The sequence below is a fragment of the Hyla sarda genome, chromosome 2, assembly GCF_029499605.1.
Source record: "Hyla sarda isolate aHylSar1 chromosome 2, aHylSar1.hap1, whole genome shotgun sequence".
Lineage (NCBI taxonomy): Eukaryota > Metazoa > Chordata > Amphibia > Anura > Hylidae > Hyla > Hyla sarda.
The window spans coordinates 339,542,088-339,557,538 of NC_079190.1; the positions used below are offsets into that span (position 1 = coordinate 339,542,088).

The window sequence follows — 15,451 nt, forward strand, 5'->3', positions numbered from 1 at the left end:
GTGAATGGATTTAGACTTGTTTATGGAAATATACCTCATAACTTACATATTCACTTGGTTGATAGGAGCGTCCAAAGAGTGCACTGTTTCCTAGTGAGGTAAAGTCTAAAATGAGCGTGGAAGAGCAGATTGATCGCATGAAACGTCATCAAAGTGGCTCAATGAAAGAAAAGAGGCGGAGTCTTCAGCTCCCATCTGGTCAGCAGACAGAAACCAGCATGACAAAACCAGCGGGCACATACCGTGTGGTGAGGCAAGCTTTAACTACACAAAGCACTTTCTTCATTATTCCTATAGGATGTTCATGTCCATTAATCACTACATGATTTCTTGCTGCCAGGTCCGGAGGCATCGTAGTATTCATGAAGTAGATATTTCAGACCTTGAAGCTGCTATCCGATCCCAAGAATCCCAAAGGGCATATGAATCCCCTCGAGAAGAAATTGCCCGTCTGCGCAAAATGGAGCTTGACCCTCAGGGTTTTGATATGGATATCAACAGAGAGGTAACTACATAAAACCCAAACTTATGAAATGTTAGTCACCTTTCTCTAACTCACCTATATAATTCCTACCCCTCTTCTTTTATCCCTCTCCTTCCTCTCCTTCATTATGTTCCCATTACTTACATTATTCTTCCTGTACCACAACTTTTATCTCTTTTTCAGTTAACCTTTTCCTGCTTTACCAATATAACTGTTCCCCTCTGTGTTTCAGATCAACACATCTGACAAGGTGCCACTCCCTGAATTTTATATAAGATTTTTACACTTTACCATGCACACATGTGTGTAACATAAACAGTCCAATACTTGTGTTCCACTATGTTGTATTCCAGTTACTACGATCTCAATGCACGTCATTACAAACACTCCACATCACTGACACCTTGTACATTGTGTGCAGGATTCATCATTTGCACTGTATGTATCACACTTTGTCTGTCCGTCTCTGTGTCTCAGCTCTCCACCCCAGACAAGGTGCTCATTCCAGAGCGTTACGTTGATATGGAACCTGAGAGCCCTCTGAGCCCAGAGGAGCTGCAGGAGAAGCAGAGGAAGGTGGAACGGATTAAAACGCTAATCGCTAAATCAAGGTTGGAAATATTAAGTTGAATCTCATATCTTTATACTTGTTAGATTAAGTATAGATTGATAGTACTAGTAATAGTATTTGTAGTATAACATTCCTGCAGACTGTATTGTTTCTGGTGAAGGCTTAGTAACATTTTAAAGCGGTACTCTGGGGAACTAACCCCATAGCCCATCCTTTCCCTCTCGCCAACCTATGTATTTGTGTAAATATCATTCATTAGCTATATAGAGCAGTTTCCCTCTTTCAGCTGTCGCTTACATGCAGCAAGTGAGAGAAAAACGTAATCTTAAAATCCACTTTGTCTCCTCAGTGAGACTTAACCCCTCCCTTCAAGACAAAACCACCTGATTTCTGTTTGGTCTAGAGCTCTTGCTGTACAGCCACATCTCCCCTCCCCTCCCTGTGTGAGGAGCTTGTGAGCTGTTTAAGAAGAGCAGTGAAGATTCTCAGTCACAACTGAGCACATAGCTGCTGTTTTTCTGCTGAAAATCTAATTACTGACTTCTGCTATTTAGAGCATGACTTATTGCTGGAGGAATTATAATCTGAAAGAAAAGACCTGTAGAGTGTGCGAGTTGCAGTGTGAACATGCACACATAGTGAAAGCAGTTGGCTGGCAGCCATTATACAGAGCTGACTGACTGGGAGTTGTAGTCTGTGCTGCAAACAAGGAAGAAGTATTTAGGAGACATCAGGGGCCAAAGGAGCTGCAAAAACCACATGGATAACTACAGAGGACACAGAACAAGTATTGTGGTGGCTTTGGGGCATTTTTATGTTTCTTAACTTCCATGCAGTACCCCTTTAAGTACTATGCTGAAAATGTTTGCCTTTAAGTCTGATATATCTTTATTTATATAGTTTTTAAAATAAGTAAGATGCAATGATTAGACAAACAGAACCAATATCCTTCTATTCAAGTGAATGGGAGCCCAGCCATAGGTACACTGCACGGCCAGTAGACAATGTATGGAGCTATCTGCTTCCAGCTCTATGTACTTTGTATGTGGGTGCCACCGATCAAATATTGGCAGTCAATCTGTAGTACAGGTCATTAGCCAAAAGAAATGTTGTTTTAATGATTGTATAATGTATTGAATAACTTATTGAAAAAAAAAAGTTTTTTTCACTAGCATGAAATAGAAAAAAATACCTTAATTCCACCATTGTTTTTTGGAATGTTTTTTTACGGTACGTTGCATAAAACTTGTATGCTTTAAGCCAGTACGATCACGGCAATACCAAATTTTCATAGTCTTGTTGTTTTAACCTCATATGCCAATTATGTACTTTTTTTTTTTAACAAGAAAAAACAGAAGATATGTTTTTTTTTTCTTTTTTTTTTTTTTACTACCGACTAAGGGACTTGAACGTGCAACCAATTAAACGTTTGCATTATACACTGCATACCTTTTATATTGCAGTGTATTGTGCCTGAAAATATTAATAAATGTGCTAACGTTTTAAAATGTGCATGACATGAGGCCATCATTAAAGAAGTAGTCTAGTGCAGACTATTTCAACTCCGTTGTGCTCGGGCTGAAAAAAAATGAAAACAAACTTTCACTCACCTTCCTGCATTCCCCCGGAGTGCCGCTACAGCTGATCAGTCCGCCGTTCCCGTCTTCTGCATTCTTCCTGTGTACGGATCGTCACACGGTGCACAGCTTATCACCGGCCACAGCGATGTTCTGCCTCGGCCGGGGATAGGTTGAGCACCATGTGATGATCCCTGCACACAGAAGAAGGAAGAAGACGGGACCAGAGGACCGATCAGCTGTAGCGGTGCTCTGGGGAAACGCAGGAAGATGAGTGAAAGTTGGTTACATTTTTTTTTCATCCCGGACACAAAGGAGTTGGAATAGTCTGCACTAGACTACTCCTTTAAGCCTCCAGCTATCATGACAGCCCAACAGCAACCATTTACTTTCTGCATAACATAGAAAGTCCCCTCCCTTAGGGCGCAATTAAAGGAAAATGGTCATCTAAACCCAATACACCGGGTTATAGTGTGGATGAACAGGAGACTAATGCTATGGTCTCTGACTAACATACATACCTGCAGCCCGGAGCAGTGTCCTTCTGAAGGTCCGCCTACTGAGCGCTCAAGTAACCAGCACCCATGAATATTCAAATTCACCCGGCGGGCCCGCCTCCTGTGCGCAATTCACAGATAAAAGAAGAAGCAGACCTTCAAAGGGACACCACTCTGGGCTGAAGGTATGTATCTTTGTCAACATCGGTCTCCTATTCACCCGCACTATAACCCAGTGTATTGCGTTTAGTGTGGGTGCACGGGATGACCGTTTTCCTTTAAAGCTATGCTCACCCTTTCCATCATCCCTGTTGGTGTTGGCCTTCCTGTTTAGCCAATCAGTGGCAGAGCCAGGACACTGCTACGGAAACTAAGTGGGAAGTTCCTTTTTTCAACACAAGGAGGTGCAGCGCAGTGGGGGATAAGCGGGGGAGTCAGGAGGGTGAATATAGTTGTTTTTTTGTTGTTGTTGTTTTTGTTTTAATAGCACCCTGAGCACAATTGGATAGAAAACAATTCCTCCTAGAAAAAAACTTTAAAGGTTCTCTGGTGCTTAAACATCTTATACCCTAATAAGATAAGATAAGATGCCTGATCGCCGCTGGGGACCCCCGGGATCACGCACGCGGCACCCCATTTGTAATCAGTCCCTGGAGAGTGTTCGCTCCGGGTCTTATTACGGGCCACTACAGGGCGGGCGGCGTGTGACGTCACGCTCCACCCCGCAATGCAAGCCTACGGGAGGGGGCGTGATAGCTATCACGCCCCCTCCCGTAGGCTTGCATTAAGGGGCGGAGCGTGACGTCACACACCGGCGCAGGCGTGACGTCACACGCCGCCCGCCCTGTAGTCGCCGGTAATCAGTCCCGGAGCGAACATGCTCCGGGGACTGATTATAAACGGGGTGCAGCGTGCATGATCCCAGGGTTCCCCAGCGGCGGGACTCCCGCAATCAGGCACCTTATCCCCTAACCTTTGGATAGGGGATAAGATGTTTAAGCACCGGAGAACCCCTTTAACAACATAGATGCTGCAGTCGTTATTGACCATGGCACATAAGTGGTCAAACTGTTGGCATGTTACAGCTGACATTTGCTCACCTCCTGTTCCCTGCGGCTTCTACCGTACATATATGGTGAATATCGGAATGGGGTTCAAATCTTTTCCAGTCATGTGCAAGACATACAGACTATTTTATTGATTTGAATGTTGTTAAATACATTTAGAAAATCCCTAATCCCACTTATGCAGGTTTTGTAAGATTTTGTCTTCTCTTTCCATTCCTAAGTTTGCAGAATGTTATTCCATTGAGTGACTCTGAGATGGAGTTACCTCCTGATCCTGAATCTCAGCTTCAAGAGCAGGAAAAACGCATTGAGTTATCCTGCGCTCTGGCAGCAGAAGCTTCACGTCGTGGTCGGCTTCTTTCTGGTAAGCAGTTCTGTACATTTTCCACAAGCTTTAGGTTTTGTCACAGCTTTCATCAGATGACATTTATTACAATCATGCTGTAAGGACATGGCGTAGAATGAGCCAATATTGCAGATCATATATTCAAAAGATTTGTATTAAACGGAGAGTCTTCTTTTCCACCACTGGCCTGAATGAAAGTAGAAGAGATTAATAATATATAGTGGTAAATCATATACGTCAGTTGCATTCATATAGTTTTGTAAAGATTGATTTTTACATGACATCAGACTCACAGTACTGCACATAAATTTAATAAGCCAACTTCTATGTTCAGCTTTAGGCTTTTAGTAACAGTACAATTTAATGAGACCTATTGTATGGCCAAAACGGTTCAGATAGTGACATAGTCCAGTTGCCCTTTATTTCTATATCGCTGGCGTTGTATAGTAGCCTGATCTAGAGATGTTTCTCCAAATAAGCTGTCCTTTTGTTATAGACATGGTCTAATTATCTCTCAGGAACGAGGAGGGATGAAGGGACCCTTTGGTATCAGCTGCAGTAACTTAAGCTGTAATTTTCTCTATAGAATGGCTCAAGCACTTGAGTGTACAACTCATAACATTGCTCAAATAGTTCTGTTTCATCAATATACTGTTTGCCTTAATCTTACTGCACTTTGGTTAAGTAGCATCAATGTATAAAAGTATTTGATCGCTATTACAGTGATTCATAGTTCAAAAGAAATGCTTGTAATTTTGTACAGTCGGGGCCAAAAGTTTTGAGACTGAAACAAATTTTGGTTTTAACAAAGTTGTCTGCTTCAGTGTTTTTAGATCTGTTAGTCATATGTTTTTTGGTATACTGAACTACTTACTAATTATAAGGGTATGTTCACACTGCGGAATCTCCATTTGCTGAATTCCGCGAGCGGAGATTCCGTCTGGTGGCCTGTGCCATCACCATTGATGGCTCTGCAGTGCTCGCAGACTTCCGCGCAAAGAATGAACATGTTCTTTCTTTGCGTAGAACTGATGGTAACATTCACTGAGCGGAATTCCGCTCGTGGAATTCCGTGGGAATTCTGCAGTGTGAACATACCCTAAGCATTTCATATGTTATTAAACTATTATTGACAAGTACATCGAGGAGTGTTGACCCTTCTTTTATGCAATTCGCCTGCAATACGGCATGCTGGATATCAGCTTCTGGGCCAAATCCTGACTGATGGCAACCGATTCCTGCTTAATCAATGCTTGGAGTTTATCTTAATATCTGTGTTTTTGTTCGTCCACACGATTTTCGAGGATTAACAAGAGATTCTCAGTAAGATCTAGATCTGGGGAGTTTCCTTAGTTATCACTTTTGCTATGTGACCTGGTGCTCCATCATGCTGGAGTAACCATTGTTCATCACCAAATTGCTTTTGGATCATTGGGAAATTTGCACTTTTGGCCCAAACTGTAGGAGTGACAAACACCTGACTTTTTATTATATACAAAGGCAGAGCCTTATGGAATCTTTACTTCACACTCATATTAGTAAACTGGTTATTAACCATTAACAAAACCATTACCCTTTTGGCTAACGCTAAAGTAGCTGGAGTCTTGCCTTGGAAAGAATATCTGGTAGGTGTCATGTAATATACTTGTCTACTCGAGTGTTTTCTTGGATCACATTCTGCTTCTGCTTAGACAAAGGTTGATCAATCCCTTTTATTTTTAAATAACCATTTCTTTTAACCAGACTATAACTTGGAAATTTCAAGCCCCATGTTACCCATAGTATAAAATGGGGTAGTGTCAAACAGTTACTTCCAAGTACTGAGACATACTGTAATATTTTCACTGTCTGCAGCTTTGGCATCTTATTCTGGTAAGTTTCTTAAAAGATGCCAATTCCCGTTTCTCTTGTTTCCTAACAAAGACACAGTTACAAACATTAACCCCTTCATGCTTGCTGCATCATCTCATTCTCATTTTCTGTTTCCAGCTATGTGTGCCACCCCGAGCCCCCCTACGTCTCCCACGTCCCCAGCTCCTCAGACCCTCCCCTCCTCTCCTGAGCGCACGGCTCTAGGGGGCAGCAGCAGCAGCAGCAGTGACAGCGCTGGGGAATACGGGGCGAACATCATGTGTGTCTGAGCCACAGTGTAAGAAGCTATTTCCCCTTCGTGTATTACTATGATAGCTATTGGAAAAAAAAAATTGCAAGGGAACAGGAAATATAGTTAATCGCTTTGAAAATTAGTAATTGGTTGGGAATGTATGCACGACTGTTTTCATGTAATGTTTTATTAGGCTAAACTTAGGTTTTAAGATTAGATTAGCATCCAATAAAATCTGCAGTTTGGAAGACTGTTAACATTTTTTACTGAATATTAAGGATAAAATCCTGTACCAAAGGTAAGTCAAATAGTGGTTCTCATAAATAGGCACATGTCAAGTGTTGGCCTTCCTGTCATTTTGCATAGAATAGAAGTTGAATGCATTTCTAAGAGAGAGCTTCAGTGCAGTGAAGAGCCATAACAGAAAGACTAATGGGAAAAGATTCAAATGGTGAAGAATATTTGAGCACTCTGTTAAAAAGTCAAAAATTGGTCAAAAGTCTTGATTGTGGTCTCAATACTGAGACCCCCACCATTAGAAGGAGCCAGGAGAAGTGCCTGCTTAAGCCCTGGCCCTCAGTGATCTCAGTTAATTCCTGGCTCTCAGTGATCTCATTGGATTTCTCACTGGGCCCAGGCTCTGACATGAGAGTGGGCCCCAAGGATCCAGTAAGACAGTTTGTGGGTGCCTTAGAAATAAAACACTTTACTGGGGTCTAATATCAATTAGCTAAAAAAGTATTTTATATCATTTATAGCCTTGAGTGTCCTGTTTCCAACAGTGTTTTTACTTTCTTGCTATGCCTTCTATTCCCAGGATATATATTTTTCTATTTGGTTGATTAACTGTACTTTTAATGATAGGGTGATAACTTTGTTTGCAAAAAAGCTGGTGTGAATGATAGGGTCAGGATGAGAATAGGAGGCTGTGGGGTGTAAATTAAGATGCCATTATGAAGCTCCTAATCCCACTTCCAGTAATTACACAGTAAAGTCCGCCCATCTGGCTATTCTGTGAAAAGTGGAGACAGGCAACCAAATAGTCAAATAGTTTTTCATTGTTCTCTTGTTTGAAAATTTGAATAAAAAAGATTGATGATAAAAAAAGTCAAATAGTTAAACTTTTATATCTTGGGAACAGAGAGGGGTTATTGTAGCAGAAAAAAATAAAGAAAGTAAAAATTGCTATTGAAGGTACTCTAGGCTGTTAAAAAAAAAACGCATTTATTTAGAATGAATACAGGTCCTCTTTAATTCACTATATGAAACTATTTGAAGATATTGATGGCATATACTGTGTGTACAGTGGGTAACAAGACAAAGTCAAACCAGTTTACCTTGTCCCACAAAGCAATGTACCTGTATGTCAAGATTTAAGGTTTTTACCCACAATATAATCTACAGTTATATTTTGTTTGGATACAACAAGTCAGGCGCTGTAATACACAGCCATGCTCCTCCTGCTAGGAATACAGTAAGCTCCAAACACAGCCATTTAACCCCCTGACATAGCAGTCAATAGCCACTGTGGCATCTAGGTTGTTAGACAAGAAAAAAGGGGCTCCTTCTGTCACCTATTGGTGCTCCATGTAACCCCCTTCCCATTGGTTTTCCATGGCATGTGGGCAGTAAAATATAAAAATGCCATATCATTATAATCATTCTTATTCAAAGATTAGGGAAGGGACCATAGTCTCCGAATAAAATAGTGTGGTGCCTGGGTGCTCTACTCCCAGTAAAATCACAGTAGCAAAAGGCTCACACACACTAGTCATCTGCAATAAATCGTCTTTCTTTATATAAGTATTCTTCAATAATACAAAAGCAAAGTGCAGTGAATAATCACCCAGTGTGGATCATGCAAAGTCTGCATATAGTAGCAAGGAGAAATAACCGGCTTCTTGAGCTTTAGCGTGTAGCTTCACTGCCACACGTCTTTAGCCGTCTCCATTCACCAAAGGACAGGTAAGAACGTAGGCTACGTTTCAGAGGCAACGCCTCCTTTGTCAAGAATGGTGCACATTCCCATCCCCAACATACATAGTCTAAACCTCTCGCGAGATTTCAATTCTAAAAACATACGGAAAATACAAATAGTATTACAAATACTAAAAATACAAACACAATATATTGATCAAGACCGAAGCAGTAACCATTCTTAAAGAAATACATTGAAATTACAAATCTCATTAATTCCGTGGGTTTGCAGCGTACACAATTTCTGGATCCAATGTACCTCACTTCTCACTCTTGAGAAATTGTGTACGCTGCAACCCCACGGCATTAATGAGATTTGTAATTTCAATGTATTTCTTTAAGAATGGTTACTGCTTCTGTCTTGATCCATATAAATTGTATTTTTTATATTTCTAATACTTTTTGTATTTTCCGCATGTTTTTAGAATTGAAATCTCGCGAGAGGTTTAGTCTATGTATGTTTGGGATGGGAATGTGCATCATGCTTGACAAAGGAGGCGTTGCCTCTGAAACGTAGCATACGTTCTCACCTGTCCTTCAGTGAACGGAGACGGCTAAAGAAGCGTGGCAGTGAAGCTACACGCTGAAGCTCAAGAAGCCGGTTATTTCTCCTTGTTACTATCTGCAGACTTTGCATGATCCACACTGGGTGATTATTCACTGCACTTTGCTTTTGTATTATTGAACAATACTTATATAAAGAAAGAAGATTTATTGCAGAATACTAGTGTGTGTGAGCTTTTTTTCTAATATCACTATAATCATACTGATTGATGCAAAATGGTGCAAAATATGTATATACAGTAAAATTGCATCATTGAAAAACAGAACTTCGATAAAAGTTTTTGCTAATTGCAAGTATCCTTTACCCCTTACTACCACAGGCAGTTTTGGCCATCATGATGCAGCAATTTTTTTTCCAGTTTTTTAATTATGCAATTTTACTGTATATACATATTTTTCACCATTATCGTTAAGGATAAAAAAAAGCCCCAAAAATTTGCTGCATCATGATGGCCAAAACTGCCTGTGGTAGTAAGAGGTAAATAGTACCAGCAATTAGCAAAAACTTAATATAGTGTAGAAAATAACATTATATGTACATTTGTAATATATATTGGTTAAAAAATGTGTATATTTTTGTCCCTGCAGCTATTGCCTGTGTGTCTCTGTGAGTAGACCAAATACAGGAAGTGTGGCTGGACAAGCAGGGCTTTGTGCAGTGAGGACAAGCTGGACTCTGTACAGTGAGGACAAGCAGGGCTCTGTACACAGGACAAGCAGGGCTATGTACACTGAGGACAAGCAGGGGTCTGTACACTGAGGACAAGCAGGGCTCTGTGCACTGAGGACAAGCAGGGCTCTGTGCACTGAGGACAAGCAGGGCTCTGTGCACTGAGGACAAGCAGGGCTCTGTACACTGAGGACAAGCAGGGCTCTGTACACTGAGGACAAGCAGGGCTCTGTACACTGAGAACAAGCAGGGCTCTGTACACTGAGAACAAGCAGGGCTCTGTACACTGAGAACAAGCAGGGCTCTGTACACTGGGGACAAGCAGGGCTCTGTACACTGAGGACAAGCAGGGCTCTGCGCACTGAGGAAAAGCAGGACTCTGCACACTGAGAACAAGCAGGGCTCTGCGCACTGAGGAAAAGCAGGACTTTGTACACTGAGGACAAGCAGGGCTTTGTGCACTTAGGACAACCAGACTATGCACTGAGGCTCTGTGACACACCCCCTGGCTCACACAGCAGGATGATTGACAAGCCAGGAGCCTGCACAGAGCAGAGCCCTGCTTGTCCCACTTCCTGTATTTGGTCTCCTCACAATTTTTTCACCCAAAAATATACATATTTTTTAATCAATGTATATTATAAATATACATATACTGGTATTATCTTTATATAAAAGTTTTTTTTAATGACACTTTAAATTGCAGCTTTCATTTTTGATGAACAAGGAGCACTTTAAAGGGGTATTCCACATAGAAAAAAGTATATTATGCTGGGTTGGTGTAAAAATAAAAGTGATACCTACCATGGCCCCCCACAACTCTTGTTGCTCCTCTCTTTTCCTGATTCTTAGATGAGATTGAAGTATTGCTTGCCCACTCAGCCAAACACTGGCAGAGAAAGGACACTGCTGCTGAGCAGGGACAAAAAGATGTCATAAATAGATTTTTACACCAGCCCCAGCATAATATAATTAACCTGGACAACCCTCTTTAGGGTATATTCACACGTACAGTATCGTGTGCATATTTGATGCGCAGGATTTAAAGCTGCAGATTCGAAGCTGCATTCAGTTTTTAGTTTACATGGAAATCTGCAGCATAAAATCTGCAGCTTCAAATCCTGAGCACCAAATATGCTCAGGATACTGTACGTGTGAATACAACCTTGACCCCTGGTTGCTTTGGGCATCAAGGCCATTGCTTATAAAAGAATGTCTGGATAAATGAAGCCCGCTGGCTTTATTATTGTTGTTTTATTTCTAAGACTTTGTATATACAGTACTTAACTAAATCATTATACAGTATTAATACACTGATGTATGTGCTGCATCTAATAAAATGTGATAGTTTTCCTCTTTTCCTGTAAAATCCTTCATTCTTTACCTCTGTTTCCCTCTACCATTAGCTGCTCTTTTCACTCCGCTTCCCTTTTTTTTGTACAATTTACTTGGTCTGCATCTTCCCTCTCAGTCTTAACATTTCTCAATATTAATATTAGGTACTTAAATCTCCATTTCTTTTCTTTATTGTTTTCATATAGCTCAGGCAGTCAAAGCTGCAAAGTTCCACCCAGCCTAGATGAAATGTAGACATTCCTTTTATGCTGCTTCCACCTGTTTCCAGAAGATTTCACCTCGGTTCTCAACACACAATGGGACCACACCTGCAGTGAAGAGAAGATATGGAAAAAAGAAGCATTGCAGCATTAATGGAAAAGCAGTATCCAGATTTTACCAATCTTTTTGCCATTTGGTATAAGGATACTATACTATTGCAGACTATTCGGATATACACAAGGACATACCTAAGAATCTCTCCAAGTATCACCTGTTGTCATGGTGGTCACTGCAGCTCTATAGGATGTCACTTAACAAGGATTAGGGCACCAAAGTCACCCAGCTAATGCTCATCTTTAACAACGAATGCTTGCAGCACCCCTCCAAGCTTGAGCTGCATTTTCTTTGTAAAGCAATAACCACATCTGAATAGCATTCCTATAGCCCTTCAGCTATATTCTATGTGTATATATATATATATCGTGTCAGGATAACTCGTAACCTGCCACAGTCCATTTTGCATAGTGTACAAAACATATCGTTCTATATATAGCTATATATATATATATATTTTACTTTATGATAAAAAAAATATTTATTGTATGTATATAATTATGAGACATATTGGTCATTTAGGCTATGAAAGCTACAGGGCTCTGTATGACTGCAGGAGTCGAGTCACCAGGCACTGAGAGGATCCAAATAGTTCATTCCAATAGCATTGCATCACAACTAAATGCCTCACAGTCTGTGGACCATTTCTTTTTTATGTTTTTTTGTTTTATTTAGTTTTTTTTAACCAATGTGTAATAAGCAAATGTAAGCTTAAGTAACTGCAATTGCAAATGTAACTGTAAAAAATGACTAAAGAAGATATATATGGCACTTGTGCAAGACTTTATTGGCTTTTTGCAAAATATTCTCTTGACCTTTTCATATAACCTTATAAATTTGTACAGTATGTAACATGTCAGACCGTTGAGCTAAAGCGATCTTGGTTTTTGGTTCCTCTAGCATTGTTCTACTGTGGTGCCTGACGCTTGTCGGCCAACTCTTTTTGTATGTTCATCCATCTTCAGAAGAATACAAATCTGTGTGTACATATTAAACCCCATTAATCTGGGGCCCTTTTAAATAGGAACCTCATAATAATACATTGTTTCACATTTGTAACTGATACTAAGTGGAAATATCTGATTAACCCCTGATTGTATAGATTATTCCCATGGGTGATGAAAAAAAAAGTCCCTAACAGACTTGTGAAAGAGGGAACTTGAATGTGTGGTATAGTTTTGTAAATACAGACAGGTCTTGTATATGCAGGTTTTAGCTTTGTGTTTCTGTCATAAACGCCTTGTATATATTCCCAAAGGTTTGTTGAAATATTGTGAAAAAGGATTTTTAATTGAAAATATTAAAAATTTCAGCTGTGGCCTTCAAAAATGATTGTCATAATTGTATGGCAAAATGAGTGTGAGTTTTGGAGGCTGCTTATGAAATATAGGAAAGAAAAACTCCAGTCTTTACCTAATTTGAAATTGATGATCATTGTGATGCTCAGGACTGAAAATTGTTACCTTAAAGTGTACCTGTCACCAAAGTAAACTTTTAATATATTGTTCCTTGTGTAATTATAAGACACTTTACTATTTACTTGCTGTTAAAATACTCAACCTTTATATGTTTTTTAATGCGAGTGAAAAAACACCAACTAGGTGGCTCTGTTCTGTTCCCTGCCACAAATCAAATAGTTTGGTCTCTTCCCGGCCTGGCAGGAGACCAAAGTCAGGAAGTGTGTGCGGGGTATGGTGAGGCACAGCTCTTGCAGGGTTCAGTGATGTTGCACCTGCTGGGGAACGCCCACTTTCTCCTGACGGGAGCTCAAACAATGTGAGCAAGGGGTAAGGTATGATATTTTTAAAGCTCAGGAGGGGTGTAAGGAGTAGTTAGGGATTATAAATTTAGAAAATATGGTTTGATGACAAGTACTCTTTAAATTGTATCAATGTTTTTTTTTATTATTATTATTCTAGTCAGGACACATGATCAGAATTTTTTACTGTTTAAAATCATTCCTAGCCCGAACTGACAATATTTGGTGCATTATTGTCTGTACCTGCGCCATCATGTAGGATAAAAGGGAATTATCATTTGACTGACACATTTTCTGGTGTAGGGAAAATGTGTTATTGAGATAGCAGCCAAAAGCTGCTACAATGTGCAAACTGCACTGTAACAGTGAATATACATAGCACAGAGCATTTTCAATATATACTTTTGACTGGAGTTTTCTTTAATGTGAAATAGCCCCGTTAAATATTGTGAATTAGAGGTTACATATACAAAGACTCAGATAGTGTTATTCACCCTTAAACTGGCATTGAAGAACCATATTAAACAAAAATTATAATAATTGTAGAATGTATTAATGCAAAGATAACCACTTTGTGGGACAAAAACAAGATGAATGGTAAATATATAAGGTTTTTTTAGCCTAAAACTATCCACAGATTAGGCCATCAATGGTTGATCAGTGAGGTGTTGCTCTGAAGTTACCTAGCATCATCCCTGCAAAGGCTGTAAGGAGCCAGGGTTTGAGCCTTCTGGTGCCACGGCCCCGCAGGGGTTCCAAGTATCTGCACCCACTGATTCCCTGTGCATAGGCCATTAATAGTTTTAGGTTGGAAAACCCCTTTAACAACTAGTGTCATCACTAAGAAATGGCATTAAAGGGGTACTCCGGCCCTAAGACATCTTATCCCCTATCCATAATATGATGTCTGACCGCGGGGGTCCTGCCGCTGGGGACCCCGCAATCTTGCATTCAGCAGCCACCTCGGGAGATTCTGAGCTGGCAGCGTGGCATGCAGCTCCCCGAGGTAAGTGCTGAATGCAAGATTGTGGGGGTCCCCAACCGTGGGACCCCCGCGGTCAGACATCTTATCCCCAATCCTTTGGATAGGGGATAAGATGTCTTAGAGCCGGAGTACCCCCTTAAGTATGTTTTATGAATTTAGCAGAATGTTAAGGTTGCAAACTGGTCTGCAAAGCAGCTGCCTCCTGCTTAATCGTACAACTACAAAAACATCTCCTCTTTCGTAAAGTACCTGTGCCTCGTGGTCATACATATAGTATGTCATATGGTAATGGATGCAAGTAGATAGAGATATACATAACAAAACAGGAAATCAGTATGTCGCAATAGTTTAATGGAAGGGTTTAGTGTTGAATGAAGACAACAAAGCCATGTATTGACGTTAATATACTATGTAATATCTTGAACCATTGACCCTGTTGCGTGGAAAATAATGTATACATGTTACTTTGGTGGTAATAACTATGGGAGCAGATTGGGTAACTCAGTATTCATGGATTTTATTTTTGCACTCTTATTCTCCATGTCATAAACTGCTTTTAGGTTTGTCTATGTTACTGACTTTACTAGTACTAGAAAATAAACATAAAAAAAATCGGCAATGTTTAATGTGTATGGTGTTTGTTGAGACAATACTGGTCTGCACCTTTTATAGGGCATATGCCTCTGAAATAACAGTGATAAAATAAAGATACCAGCAAAGCTCCTGAGTTTTTGCTTTTATACCAAATGGAAGAGACATCTACCCACTCCCGTACAATATTAAAATTAAAATTTTATTAAGAACTGTATTAAGATAAATATACAACACATAATCAGTGCAACAGAGAACTTGGTAGCATATATACACAATCACAATTAATCTTAATTATTGTAACCGAGGGGGCCTGAGGAAACGCTGACAGGCTTGAAACGGCCACCGTCACCCAGGTAGATCTTCCTTGCTAATCGGCTCTGCACATCACACGAGAACTCTTTACCGAACAGCCTGAAATGAAACTACTGTTATCTGACTAAAGCAAGAATATCGGAAAAGCTGTGTGAGTGCGCTTGTCTTACTATCTACTATCGTTGATGTATCTTTTATTAACCCTTTGAAAACACAGGGTGTACACCCTGCAAATGTTCATGGAATTTGAAGCTTTATCAGTAAATGAGACTC

General features: G+C 40.2%; 1 protein-coding gene across 19 annotated transcripts in view; it reads left to right on the plus strand.

Annotated features, from left to right (window-relative positions):
* Positions 1–14,887, plus strand: part of PLEKHA6 (pleckstrin homology domain containing A6) — a 185,671-nt gene extending 170,784 nt beyond the window's left edge. For 14 of the 19 annotated variants that reach the window (XM_056558106.1, XM_056558116.1, XM_056558108.1 and 11 more), the window contains 7 exons: positions 66–248; positions 341–505; positions 717–734; positions 962–1,095; positions 4,418–4,560; positions 6,532–6,691; positions 11,399–14,887. In XM_056558106.1, the coding sequence (XP_056414081.1) occupies positions 66–248; positions 341–505; positions 717–734; positions 962–1,095; positions 4,418–4,560; positions 6,532–6,683 (795 nt within the window). In that variant the 3' untranslated portion in view covers positions 6,684–6,691; positions 11,399–14,887. Of the gene's footprint in view, positions 1–65; positions 249–340; positions 506–667; positions 735–961; positions 1,096–4,417; positions 4,561–6,531; positions 6,692–11,398 lie in introns of those variants that run through there. The other 5 variants (XM_056558110.1, XM_056558117.1, XM_056558126.1 and 2 more) reach the window with 3 other exon arrangements.
* Positions 14,888–15,451: the final 564 nt, after the last annotated feature.